Source organism: Lissotriton vulgaris, chromosome 1_1 (genome assembly GCF_964263255.1).
Source record: "Lissotriton vulgaris chromosome 1_1, aLisVul1.2, whole genome shotgun sequence".
In the NCBI taxonomy this organism is placed as follows: domain Eukaryota; kingdom Metazoa; phylum Chordata; class Amphibia; order Caudata; family Salamandridae; genus Lissotriton; species Lissotriton vulgaris.
In genome coordinates, this window is record NC_141685.1 from 2080993784 (window position 1) to 2081008567 (window position 14784).

General features: G+C 44.9%; 1 protein-coding gene across 6 annotated transcripts in view; it reads right to left on the reverse strand.

The window, feature by feature from the left end:
- Nucleotides 1-14784, reverse strand: part of PTPRO (protein tyrosine phosphatase receptor type O) — a 1018456-nt gene that overhangs the window by 65960 nt on the left and 937712 nt on the right. For all 6 annotated transcript variants that reach the window (XM_086920999.1, XM_086920983.1, XM_086921017.1 and 3 more), the window contains 2 exons: nucleotides 6105-6239; nucleotides 1891-2013 (listed from right to left, as the gene is read on the reverse strand). In XM_086920999.1, coding sequence (XP_086777125.1) covers nucleotides 1891-2013; nucleotides 6105-6239 — 258 coding nt within the window. The remainder of the gene's footprint in view (nucleotides 1-1890; nucleotides 2014-6104; nucleotides 6240-14784) is intronic.

Below are 14784 nucleotides of genomic sequence, written 5' to 3' on the forward strand. Positions count from 1 at the left end.
AAGGACAATGCTGCATCGCATACATAGGGCGCCCCATCCTTACTGTCTGCGAGGGTGCGGGGAGGAGGGCACATTCTTCCATACCATATGGGACTGCCCCAAGATCCAGGAATATTGGAAACAGGTACTCCGCACACTTTCACAGGCATTAGATCACTCCATACTACCAGACCCGAGAAGGTGCTTGCTAAATATATGGGAGCCTACCGACTTGACCCGATACGAGCAACTTTGGGTCACAGCGGGGCTAATGGTAGCGAAACGTGACATAGCACAGCGCTGGGGGGCGGCAGAACTTCCAACCAAGTCCCAGTGGTGCTTAAACATGGATCGAGTAATGATAACCGAACGAGCAGTGTACTCCAACCGAGCCTGCCCGGGGAAATGGAATAAGATATGGCTGAAATGGAATGAATACAGAGGGGACATCTGCGAACCCTTACGAGAGGATGATCAAGATGATTCCGACGATGAGGGCGAGGAGGGTTAACATAGGCGGGATGGAGGAGTGGGGTGGAGGCCTGGGCTGCTGCAGGAGGCCTCTTCTTAGAGCTTAGACTGGTGAGTCAAGGGGGGTGGGGACATGTGTTGTGAGTAGAGGCATGCATGTACTGTGCGGGGATGTCGGATTCCCATACTCCCAAGAGACACTTGTGACTTGAAATGCACTGATTCGTGTCAGACCGCACTGTCATTCCTAACTGTTGTTGTTACGAGTTTGTTATTTTTCAAAAAACGAAAAAACTCCATCAAAACCTCATTTCCTGCATTGAACATTTGCTCAACTGGCACTTTTATTTTTTCAGTACGCTCCGTCACGCATTTAATGTAACTGTGGCTTTACTATCCTTTCTGCTGAAAAACATTGTATACAACGATCCTCTGATAGCGGCCGGCCCGCAGGGTTGTAGGCATTCCGCTGTGTACTATGCAAAGTGCAATAAAGGTTTTGGAAAAAAAAAAAAAAAGTGGCCCACATTTGCATATTGCCTTTCCTCAAAACACTGCTTTGGAGACATTTTATTAAAAAAAGGGGGGGGGGATACAAAAAATGCACGGATTTGTTTACACTGGTGACTGAAAACAAGTGAGGCCACTTCTGCTCAGGCCCCCTACCATGCTAGGTATGCGTACATTAATGGGCTGGCCCTGTTGCTAAACCTGAGGTAATGAGCGCCCATCTGCCACCAGAATGGCCACTCAGACACCCACTGGGCCGCTCGCTGTATCCGAACAACTGCGACACCGCTTAAATCTGCCCCCCAGACAGCTACAAAAAGCAGCCCACAGTTGGAACTCAGCACCAGCCCCTCGGGCATTACCCAAGTGCCTGCGTTACCAATCCAACGCTGAGTGGCATTTCAACTGAATATGGCCACTCTTCTCCCCCCACCGCAGAGCTCAGACATCATCCAGCCAGCTGAAGTGGGAGAACCTTGACATCTCTCCGGATTCATTCATTCACGACAGGGTACCTTATCAGGTCCCCCACCTTAGACTTTTCCATCGAGGCCCCACTCTTGGGTTGTCTCCCAACTGCCCTATCCGTGGGTTGTGTTTCCGTGACACCTTCCCAGAATGGATTTCGGCACCCTTGTTTTATATCACGACAGATGTCAGCCGCGAGCGTTAACTCACTGAAATCTGGTAAACCTATTTTAGTAATACTGAACGGAAATATGAAATGAGTTGATATTAGGAAGTGTAAGTCTGCTCTTTACCAGGTGTCGTACTTCAACAAAGAATCAGATCTACTTCTTAAATCTTAATCAACACAACTTACATTCAACACCCAGACTCGGCCTTTCAATATGTTCACTCTGACAGAAATATAGGTGATGAAACTTAAAACTAACCACATGCTAATTTTAACTTCTTGCTTAAACTTACATAGCTTAATCTAAACGTCCTAAATGCCCAGTCAGCCTGCTCGTCTTCGGCGATCATCTCCAGGGTAATGTCTCCGTAGACAACCGGGTCGTCAGTGAATGGCCAGTAATGGTCACACTTCACCTGCAAGAATAACACAGGCAATTTATTACAGAAGCATTTGAATCAACAGGTATTACATCACAGGTAGAATGCTCTCTTTGTCCAAGGCTGCTAAGCGGCTTGAAATGCAGGGTAAAAATAAGAGAATATCACTTATATTCATCAGAGACTCTGCGGATGGGGCTTGGGAGCCAGGCTCCCCATTAATACACAATTTGTACAAGAACCTGGTAAAATTGGATGCTTACAAAGCACACATCAGTGCCATCTGTAGTGTTAGGGATTAGCCAGCTAATTTCCACATTCATTGTAAAAAAAAAAGCTTGTTTTGCTCCATGTTTTGTGAGCGACAGTGTCTGGCACCTAAAAGGAGGAGAAATAATCAGGAAAGAGCTTGGTGAGTCATCTCTCTCGTCCTCCACCCTGCCACAGACTATTAACGGCAACAGGGCAGTGTTTTAGAAATGACGGCAATAAGGAATAATTCTAGTCTAAGACCGTATCCGTTGAAAGATAAAGGGTCCAATTTTGATTTGGGTGATGTAGGAAATCTGCAATTTCTGCATGATCACTCTGTGTTTTTTGCCATTTTCTGGATTCTATTTTTGCTGCAGTTATGAACCTGTAACTTCTGACAATGCCATTCAGTACCACAGGGTTTGACCTGTGTCGCTAAAATGGTACTGCTAAAATTGATTTCCCCCAATTGGTTTTTATACTTGTCTTTAAGGCCATGGTAGATGGCGTGGAATATTTACCAATAGCATGGAATGTAAATCTCATGTGGGGTGTAAGTGTAAATATACACCACATATATATTTTACAAAGACATACGCTACCCGCACTACCACTATGCTCTGGCTGGGCTGAAGTTTAAGGGCACTGCAGCGACACATGGAAAGCGCCTTGACATGCAAGAAAACCTATTTGTATATATTAATAAGCCACCTCTAAAGTGTGCCTTGAAAGGCTGGCTGCTCAATATATGCACAAGCATTTGCAATGCAATCGGTCTCGCCTTTGGGACCTTATATGTATTTAGCTGTGTAGCACATTAGCCTGGGTGCTAAAACATCTACTATTCTTTAACATGGAGGGAAAGTATGCCTCAAACTGCGTGACACACCAGGTATTGGAACACATGGAGAGAAATATTGCCTTTCAGTGGGAAATGGTATGGCCCAAAGATCTGTTTTTAATGTAAAATCAGGACCTTCAGTGGTCATATTACTGAAAATACAAAATTTAAAAAAAAACTATTGTCCACGGGTGCTCTTGGAAGACAATTTCTATGGACTGGAATTGCTCTTGGAAGACAATTTCTATGGACTGGAATCTAGAAAATGCTAAAGTGATTCTGGTATTTTACTGACCTCTGCTGGTCGTTTTTGTTCAAGAAAGTTAAATAGAGGCAGTTGACAGAAAAAAAATAAAGAAAGAAAGTCCCTCAGCAGTAATGCAATTCTGGTATTTTACTGACCTCTACTGGTCCTTTTCTATTAAGTCAGTTAAATAGAGGCAGTTGAACAGGAAAAAAGTCCCTAAGCGGAAGCAGACAAGTCCTAGGGCTGATCTCCAGAGCCCACAAAGTACAAACACATGTAAGTATATACTAATATATAAGCATATACTAAAGTATATACAAGAGGTCTCGAATGCTCGACCTAAAAAGTATCACAGTAAATCTTTGCTATAGAGTGTCCTCAAAGATACTGAATGCATAAGCTGTAGTCCCTATATCTGTTCAGCTAGATTCTCCAAGATGGGGCTTATGTATAATTGAAATCCTTAATTTTCAACATTCATTGTGGAAATGTTATAAAAAAGAATTATTTATTTTTAAAAATCTAATTTAATTGTGAAATCAGAAAAGTGAAACCTTTAGTGCAAAGTAGCATTATAAATTTGTATTTTGTGCTGCCTGGGTGTATTCTTGTTTAGAACAACTTTGGCCACTCTTCTCACATCCAAAGGCTCAATGCACATTCCTGGCTGGTGTTAACAACTTTACTTTTCATTTAATAATGGCTAGGCTTTTCAAATAGAGTGTACATGATCCCATTCAATTCCAGGACCCTCCTAGATTTTTAGCCTCCAGTACTGACAGCGGAGTACATTTCTTGGCTAGCATAGAGGGAATAAATAGGACTGTCATTTAGGGTTAGCCGTTTTGGATTTATTGCTTCTGGATTTTTTTTTAAGTAATGCAAAAATGAAATGCTGCATAAGAGGATGGGAACAGGGCAAGAAAGTAGAGGACAGGGTAGGAAAAGTCTGCTAATCATTGGCTAGCACACATGACTGTGCACCTCTGCACCATCTCCTTAGAAAACTCCTGGTCACTGGAAGTCTCCATCTGAAGAGAGTCTGTCTAGAATAAAGAAAACTCAAGGAATCCTGACTCTTACTGACACTCATGGACTGTGCTCCAAGGGTCAAGTGGTTGGCCTCTTGTTTGCCTGCATCAGAGGAATGGACTATGTACGACCCTAGCTGGAGATATACCTGGGGCCTTATTTATGAAGGACTTGCGCCGCCGGTGCGTCACTTTTTCCCATGTTAAAAGTGACGCACCGGCAGCGCAAGTCCTTCATAAATAAGGCCCCTGGTTTTTAAAAGTCTACCCTGAGGACCTGAGGGCTAGACAAGTGACCATGAGGTATTCCCCAGCATTTTTCCAACTCTGGAGGATCAGGACAAGGTCCTAAGGCTTTCCAAAGGAGTTCACTCCCGAGGTGGAAAGAAAACCAGTTTTGTCCCACCTTGTTTTTGCCATATTTAAAACAGGTTCAGCTGGACTAAGTAGTGAATGTATCTAGCCTCAGTTTTGCACTGCAGGAGGATTTTGGAAAACAAAGTGATTGAAGGTACACAAGAGTGAAGGTAAAATCTTGGAATGGGGTAGTGAGCAAATCTATCCAGCTGTGAAGCAAATTTGCTAGCAACAAAATCTAGCTTCAGCCTACTCAAAGCTATGGGCGCCAAAACCAATGACTTCAGTGGGAGTGCGATGATGGCATATCCCACTTAAATGGACACTCACTGGCTTCAGCAGTGGAACTTATCCTGCTGTAAGACTTTAACCCCATAATAGAGAAGATGGGTCTGATTTAGAGTTTGGTAGATGGTCGATTTTTCTCAAACATGACAAATATCATGTCTGCCTTTAGTATAAGTGCATCATAACAAGTTCCTTATATCCTTATATGACAGACTGGATATCCGTCAAATTTGAGATTAAGCATACGTCTGCCAGACTTTAAATCAGGCCTTAAGTCAGAATGTAAAAACTTTGATCAGGGAAATCTGCCTTCTGTATCCAAACCCGCTTCAAAAATGTGAGACCTAAAACACACCTTGGTCCTAGTAAAGTACTGCGTCAAACTTTGCATTGGTGTTTTACCTCTTGCAGATGTTTTTTTTGTCTTAAAACTTAAAAGAAAATCATATACCCGGTTTCCCTTATCCGATTTTGGTGTCTTTTTGCTTAATAATTCTTTTTCTCATTTTCTAAATTGTTTAATTTTATTGTGTTATTTTCTTGACTTTAAATCTGTAGGTGCTGCTTTGCCTTAACATACATTTCTTTGAGAAGTTTCCTTCTGAGTGTACCATTGCTATAAAGGGTGGAGAAGGCTTTCACTGTGACGGGTGTTGAGACCTATCCAGGGTGTGTTTACTAAGTTGGTAGGTCTCCTATTCCCTAAGTAAAAGGCCCACCTTCTGACAGGTGGTACTATATAGTCTTTCAAAAACACAGTTGCCACAAAATGTGTTCCATAAATGTAATTTCCATAGGCAGATTCACTTCTGAAGTGCTTCCCATTGCCATGATATAACAGCACAGCAGCAGTATTTTCTCCATTGGAAATGAAGGTACCAACTGCTTCCCAGAAGAATACATTACTCCCCTTGTATAATCAGGCCCATAAGAACTGTTGGCTCCAGAACTTGTTACACTGATATCAAGTGGGCTATAAACAGAGATAAACAAATTACCAGCATTTTGGGGATTCATTATGTGTCATGATGTGCTTAGTATGCACCCATATAACAGACCTGAGGTGGTGGTAAGCCAGATCTGCAACTGTTAATTACATCGCACCACATACCCTTCTCTTCTCATTGCACTGCGTGAGCATGACAATAATCTTCGACTTCTGCTGGAGGATCATCTTCCAGAAATCGTTCCTTGTCTCGGGTAAAGGCCCTTGGGTTGCAATGTATTCCTGGGGTGAATTGTAGCCCTGAAAAATAAGCAGCAGTCAATGCAAAAGTGCATTGATTATAGTTTGACATCTTCACGTATCTTGAAGCTAGAACAGTTCTAAATAAATCTCCAAGCATTTAGCTGTCGTACAAAATATCATACTCACACAAAACAATCCTAAAGGCACTGGGAGAACGCAGCCTTGCAATCCTACATTTTCAAATGTGTACTGTCTCAAAGTGGGTGTAATAAAGTGAACTTGGTCTGAGTAATAAGCTCAACCCCTATTTACTTAGTGCCCCCTTCCACCAATGAATTCCTTGTAAATGTCTCAACCCTAAATATTTTCAACTAGAGTTTTATTCATTAAAAGGGATACAAGTGCTGAATGGCTTGTAAATTATATTTAACAAATGGAATCACAAAAAGCAAAAGAAGTCTTTTTGAATAGAAAAGATTTACACAGATATATATGTATATATGCATACATATGTGCTTGTGTGTATGTATATGTTAGAAATAGGGTTTCTGGTTTACTAGGTTATGCACCGAAGACAGGCAGAACCCACCACTCTAGTCAAAGTAACCCCCAGGTAACCCACTTGGTAGCTTGGCAGAGCAGTCAGGCTTATCCCAGAGACATTGTGTAAAGCGTTTGTGCAACACACACACACCAGTGACACACTAGGCACACCAGAAAGAGATACTCCGTACAAGGTTATATAAAAATATCACTGTATTATATACAAGACACATAACCATAAGCACATAAATCAATAATCACTTTTTCAACTAGGCAATGTCATAACGCCATAGGTCATAAATCACTTTTGCCAGCTAGGAAATTGTCATAACACATGTAGTGCACTGAAGTAAACACTTATAAGGTGCACAGGTTATTCCCAAATTATTAAAACAGCCTGGGAGTTATCATGCAGCTCCTGCATGTAACATTTAGGGCATGAAATGCAGCAAATTATGCACACGTACAAGAATCAGGAGGAGGCCTCGCCATCACACACAAGAGCACCCTCCGCTTCACCACCTCCAGCAAAACCTTCACCTCCGCGGAACACCTGCACTTCCAGATCTAGACCACCCCCAAAGCCACAATCCGAGGAACCCTTATCTACAGACCCCCGGCTCGAACACCCTTTGCCACCACCATCACTGACTTCATCGCACCCCATGCCATTGCCTCAACAAACTACATACTCATTGGAGACCTGAACTTCCACCTCGACAACCCCAGCGACCCCAACTCCACTATTCTTGATGACAACCTCATCAGCGTCGGACTTAAACAACTTGTCAACACACCGATCCACAGAGCAGGACACACCTCCGACCCCATCTTCGCAGCAGGAAACAGCGTCCAATTCAGCCATACAATGCAGCCACCATGGACCGACCACCACTGCGTTCACTTTGCCATCAACAAACCCAAGGCACCCAAACCAGCCCCACGCCTACCATGAAGGAACTGGAGCAGGGTTACTGACGAGCGACTTAACTCCACCCTCACCCGAGAGAACCACATCTGGGCACCCAACACAAACGACGCAGCCAGAGAACTCCACACTTGGATCTCCGACTGCGCAGACAAGCTCTCCCCGCTACGCAACCCTGACAGACAACGCCACAGGAAAGCCGCCAGGTTCACCACCACTCTCCAAGAAGCCAGACGCATCTGCAGATGCCTGGAGAAGAACTTGAAAAACACCAAGACAACTGAAAATCACACCACCTACAAGTACGCCATGATGGACTACCACAACCAGATTAGAGCCATCAAGAGGAACTACATCCACAACAAAATCCTGGCCAACTCCACCAACTCCAAGGAACTTTTCAGTGTCATTCAAGAATTCACCAACCCACGCAGTGAAGCCACATACATTACCCCATCCCAAGACCTCTGTGACAAGTGTGGAACCTATTTTCACCTCAAGATCAAAAACCTCTACAACAACTTCATCGACCATCCACCAAGCACCATAGACGGCCCGCCACCCAGAAACACCAGCCAGCCCACCATCTCCAACTGGACACCGATCACGGGCGAATACACCCCCTGGACCATGAAAAGCATCCAGTCGAGGGCCCCCACTGACCCCTGCCCCCTCACATCTACCACAGAGCTGCGGCGGCCATCGCACCCAAACTACAATGCACCATCAATACCACCTTCAAAACAGGCACCTTCCGAGAAAACTGGAAGCACGCATAAGTCAGACCACTGCTCAAGAAGCCCACAACTGAACCCACCGACCTCAAGGACTATCGGCCGATCTCGCTCCTCCCCTTCGACGCCATAGTTGCAGAGAAATCAACAGGAAACTAACACGATTCATTGAAGAGGACGCCAACCCTGACTGGTCCCAATCTGGATTATGAAGCAACCACAGCACAGAGACCGCCCTACTCGCCGCCACAAATGACATCCGCACCCTCCTGGACCAAGGACACTTCCCAGCCCTCATCCTACTCGACCTATCAGCAGCCTTCGACACAGTCTCCCACCGCACACTAGTTGCCAGACTGCACGGTGCAGGCTTACAAGGAACAGCCCTGGACTGGATCCGATCATTCCTCACCGGAAGAAGCCAAAGGATCAGACTCCCACCCTTCCTCTCCGACGCCACGAAAATCACCTGTGGAGTCCCACAGAGTTCATCCCTGAGCCCCATTCTCTTCAAAATCTACAAGGCCCCCCTCGCAGCCATCGTCCAACAGCACGGCCTCAACATCGTATCCTACGCAGACGACACCCAGCTCATCCTCTCCCTCACCAAAGATCCCACCACTGTCAAACTCAGCTTCCAGAGAGGAATGCAAGACACCCCAGTCTGGATGACCAACAGCTGCCTGAAGCTCAACGCTGAGAAGACAGAAGTCCTCGTCCTCGGTACCACCCCTTCTGCATGGGACTGCAGGAGCCCACCTACCCCCTCAGCGCCTTGAGACCCTCACGGGTGAGTAGTGCGCGTACAATTCCCTGATTTATTGAATCATAAATATTGTGCATAATATGCAATTTGTCAAAACATCACAGTGCATTTTTTTTGACTCTACCACCTGTTGTCCTGTAGCAAATAAGATTAGCACAAAATATTTCTAATTATGCAGACTGGAAACATTGGGCATCAGCACTCCCACCGTAATTACAGGGAACCGAAGTACTTGCTCCTCTATGAGAAGTTATATGGTAATTTTTCAGGCTACTAGACCTACCATATGGGGCCCTCTGTCAAGGTTCCGCCCCGTACTACCAATTCCTTGGAAAGAGAAAAGATGCCCCCAAAGTATGTGCCAAACAAAGACAGGAGACACCTGCACAGCCAGCATTTTCGGGAGACTTCCATTCCCAAAAAGCTGGCTGCCCGTGACCTCGCTGTGCTGGCACACTCTGGGGTTCAATGTAGCTGCCCACAAGCTTGTGGTACTGCTCATGACTGTAGGGGGACTCGGCCCCCAACTTGGAGGGGCCTTCGGGCCTTGGAGACAACTCTGACCTCAGAGCAGCCCCTCAAGTTACTTTCTTTCGGCGTGGCCGAGCCGCACCGGGACGGGCTCTGCTGGATCTCTCTGGTTGCGAGAGAGAGTCCTCGCTGCTCTTGGTGCTCGGTGTGGTGTCCTGCTAGGCAGGGCTGCGGCTTTCTTCCTTGCATGCCACCGACTTCAGCAGGTTGCTAGGCAATGCCAGGCCCTCCTGCAACATTCGAGCATCGACGAGTGCCCATGTTCAGCGCCAACTTCTCTCCTGAGTGGGGCTCAACGCAGAACTCGGCCCAGGGTAGGGTAGCAGTGTCAAGGCTTGGTAGTTACTTTAATGACTGTAAATGTATATTTTATTATACATGTAACCTCTTACCATTACTTGCACGGAAACAGAGATGCTTGGTTCCGAATCCACCCAACCCAGACAATATTCCAGAGCTCAATTTTACTTGAGTCTATAGGCTATTCCCATGGGGGAAGGGGAAAAGTGGATAAAATAATAAACAACAAGAAGAGACTGGTCCTGGTAAGGTTCTTCTAACTCTCGGTCTGTCCAGCAGACTTCTGGCTTGATGAGATACCTAGGGAAGGAAGTTACAATATAAATCTAACCTGACCTCTAGTTCTCTCCCTCTTAACCTTTCCCTTGAAAAACTACCTACCCTGTCTTTCCAGGATCATGCCTTCTCTTCGTCACTCTCTTGATATAGCCTTTTCTTTCTAATTAATTATTCTTTACGTCCTTAGTTAACTCTGGAACAAATAATTTGTCTTATTAGTTCTATTGCCTTCTCCTTAACTTACTATCAGTATCTTGTTAAGTATTTCTTTTGAGAACTTACTTCACAAGGACTCTTCTTTTTCCTTATTTATTATTTATATTTTCTTCTCTTTTTAAAGTTCTACGCTATATTCAGGCAAACTAGGTTTCGTCACCTTTACTAGAATACAAAATAACGATTAGGGTTCTTTGCCTATTTTAATTAGCTTCTTTTAATCTCTCTATTAAGTCTTGACTTACTTTTAGTTTTCTTTTGCTTTTACTTTTGTGCTTCCTTAGTCTTTTTAATGTCCTTCTATTTCCATCTGTACTTGAGGTTTTCTCTTTTATTATTCTGTTATAACTGTCTTTCTTTTTCCTTTTCAGGTCTCCTTAATAGAATTTCCCAGAGTCTACAACTTGGTAAATATTAGCTCACTACAATATATAATACACTTGACAATATTTGTTCATCTTTAAATTACATGACTAGTCACTTAGCTTACTTCCTGCGAATGACGTTTTCCGTTTTTTACTCTTGCTTTTAGGGAATGCGGTGACTGGCTGATAAGACTCTTTCTTCTGAACTGTTGCTACGTCCTCGGGTAAGTTCTCCTGAGCGTCGCGTCTCTACTCTCCGGTTTTCTCCTCAGGTACGCTTCTGCTCTCACTGGGGACTATGAAACTACCACGGAAGCAATTCTTCCGTTTAAAAACTAAACTTTGGCTGACAACTTTAGAAATGCTACTTTCACGGGCGAAATCCTCGGTGAAGTGCGCATTAATGGTGGTGCTCGCACATCACCTCAAGTGCCCTGCAGCTGTGGCTAGAAGACCAGACTGCTAACCCTAATCTCGGATTGGCGGTCAACTTGATGCACCATTTCCGAGTGAGTGCGGTCCAAGAGCCTTCCATAGGCATCTTTCTGCTTCCAGTAAAATTGATTGAATTGGACACTGTAGCTACTTGAGCGGAGGTCCTGACAAGCAGGCAGGGCCGCGAGTAAGTAGCACCCAGTAGAATGCAAGAAAGCCTCTCCAGTGGTTAAAACACATGGAGATCTCAACAACCACCCGTAGCTTCAAGCCCAGCATAGCACAAGAACGTGTAGCCCCCAGCAGTTCCAATAAACACCAGAAACTTCCAGTAAGGCAAAAGCACAAGGAAGTCACAATCAATAAAAGTGCTCACCACTCTAATCTCTCCCAACCACAGGGCAGGTCACCTAGACCCGGGAAATCACCGGGGGCACCAAGCAGAAATAGGTTCAGCCGGCCAGCACATAGAAATCTTGTTGCAACCCATCAACCCACAGGTCAGCAGAAAAACCAAAGGATATCAATGGTGGTTCCTCCAGGCAGCATAGCAGTTCCTTCTGGCAAGGTGCAGTCTGTAGAGCAGCAGTGTCTGGTTACAGGTCCCACGAAGTGCCTAAATCATGGGGTTACAGCCCCTGTACCTATACTACCAAAGTATTTGTTCTGGGGGCACTTTAAAAAATGTTTAGAAGTGCAAAACACCCCCATTCAATCCCCAGCCCTGGCTCCAGATATAATAAAGGGGGGCAGGGACATCATTCCGAAAGGTAGGCACATCCCTATTCAGGTGCAGGTGACGACTCCTCCCACCACTCTAAATGCAGACCAGGCCTATTCAGCCCAACTACGAGTCACCCAGGAAAGTCAGGACACACCTCAACCCCCCTTGTGACTGTATAGAGTGAATGCACCACCCCTACTCCTCGCAGTCTAAACCAGACGTTGAATACACAACCAGGCAGGGCACAAAGAGTCATACGCACACAGAAATGCCCACTTCTAAAAGTAAAAATGTCTAAAATAGTAATAACAAAATTGCAGGTTTATATCCACGTTGACCAATAAGCAGGATTCATCGCTACTATTCCAAACAAAACAAACATGGCCACGCTACCGCTTCATATCAGAAATTATCACTGAAACACATAGCAGGGAATTCACAATGCAAACCTATAAGAGGAGCAGGCTCATGGCAATGAGAAACCAAATAGGTTGTTTGTCACTTCCAGGACATGCCACACAACACAACAAATTGCAAAAATGTCACAACAAAGGAACATGTACTGCCTTTTACCTACACTGCACCCTGTCCATAGGCTTCTTAGGGCCTACCTTAGGGTGACCTATATATAGTAAATGGGGAGTTTCAGACATGGTAAGCACCTTAAAATGCCACGTCACTGCAAATGCAGGCCCTGCAGAGGCTTGAGACAGGTTTTTAAATCTACTTATTTTGAGTAACGTAAGCAGTGCTGCAGACCCACTACTAGCATTTAATTTACAGACCCTGGGTAAAGGAGATACCACTCTACAAGGGACTTACAGGTAAATTAAATATGTCAAACAGGTGTGGACCAATCCTATCAAGTTTACAGGAGAGAACACATGCACTTTAGCACTGACCAGCAGTGGTAAAGTGGCCAGAGTCATAAAACCAACAAAAAGTAGTCAGGAAAAATACAGGAGGAAGGCAAAATGTTTGAGGATAACCATGCAAAAAGGGCAAGCTCAAACAGAATAATATATGATTTCAGCAAGTTCCACATTTCCTCCACCAACCACAACATGAGAGTATGGGTCATTCTACAATACATGACAACATTTTAGACCAGGTAAGTGGGATATTGGGGGGGAATCAGGCCAGTGTATTTTCCCCATTGACTTTTATTGAAGCAGAGGCAATTTCAGTTGGGATACAGCTTTGTTTGTCTTTAAAAACCAAAAAAAACAAAGCAGCAACCCCACTCCCGAATCAGGTCTAATTGAATGTATGGTCCACTTTAGACATTGAGTTCATCACTGTGATGATGGTATTTTGCTTGAGCACTTGTAAGTGACTGTTTAAAATTTAGTCCATTTCATTGTGAAGGATGACGGGTCAATCTTTGCTTTCATTTAAAGTTTTATTTATTTATATATTTTCACTGCACTTGAAGTTTGTTGAAGTTAAAAGTAACGCTACTGCATGGAGCTTTGCCTGTGCCTTGCCATCAGACATCAGAGAGCCACACTGTTAGATCTGGGGGTCTCTAGTTGGCAGAGGTAGGTACCACTGTCCAAATAGGGACCCTTGCTTCTAGTCAGGGTAAGGAGGAAACACTCTTCAGATAACCCATGCTCACCCCCTTGGTAGCTTGGCACAAGCAGTCAGGCTTATTGAAGGCAATGTGCAAAGTATTTGTACCAACACTCACAGTAACACAGTGAAAATACCACAAAATGACTCCACAACAGTTTAAAAAAATAAAGGTATTTAATCTAAACTACACAAGACCAAAATGACAAAAATCCAACATACACAGTTCAAGAATATGGTTTCAAAAGTGTTCTTAATGTTGCATTAAAATAATCCTCAGTTGCGTCACGTTTTAGTCAACAGTACCTTTAGATGCGACAAAAGTTCCAAGTGAAAGCTGTAGTGTTGGAAATCAAGCGATGCATCACTCCCGGACCCTGGGGAGGCGATGCGACAACCCCGCTGGACGCAGCAGGTGTGTAGCGGTGACTCCGGTCTGTATGGGGAGGGATGCGATACCTTGCATGGATTCCGGTGCACAGAGTTCGGTGGAAGCGGCTCGTAAAAGGTACGATGCGCCGATCTTCGGGGCGGCGATGATCTCCAGTGCAGCGACGATGCCCGGCTCAGGGTCGATCTTCTACTCTTGTGGGCCCTCAATGCGATGGCTCTGCAACGACTCTCGCAGCGACGTGATGCGGTCTGCAAGCAAGCGGTGCGACGATCTCACCCAGTGACGACAGGATCTGCGACGATACTCGCAGTGATAGTAATCTTCCCGCACCGGACTGGTGCGTGTCGCAAGCGAAGGATGCGACGACTCTGACAGCGGCAACAGGCACTGCGATGATCTCCGCCTTCGTAGCAGCGGGAATTTTTCTCGCACTGACGGGGATGTGTTCCGCGAGCGATGCGTTAAAACTTGCAGAAAGTCTTTAAACTCTTGGTTTCCAGCTTCCCAACACAGGTACAACTTCCAGAGGCACCATAACTGGCCCAAACACTCTAGGAAGGACAGAACTCTCTCAGCAGAAGTTGTTTTGTTCCTGGGACTTCTTAACAGTGTGCCAGCTCTTCTTCAGGCCCTTGGAGATTCCTTCAAGCAAAGGGGACCCAGCACAAAACAAAGTCCTACCCCTCTCCTTGGCAGCAAAGCAACTGCAAGTCAGTCCAGCAAAGCAACAGCAGGACAGTCTTCCTTCTTCAGTCTTCCAACTTTCTCCTTAGCAGAGGTCCCTTCTTGATTCCCGGATGATCTAATTTTCT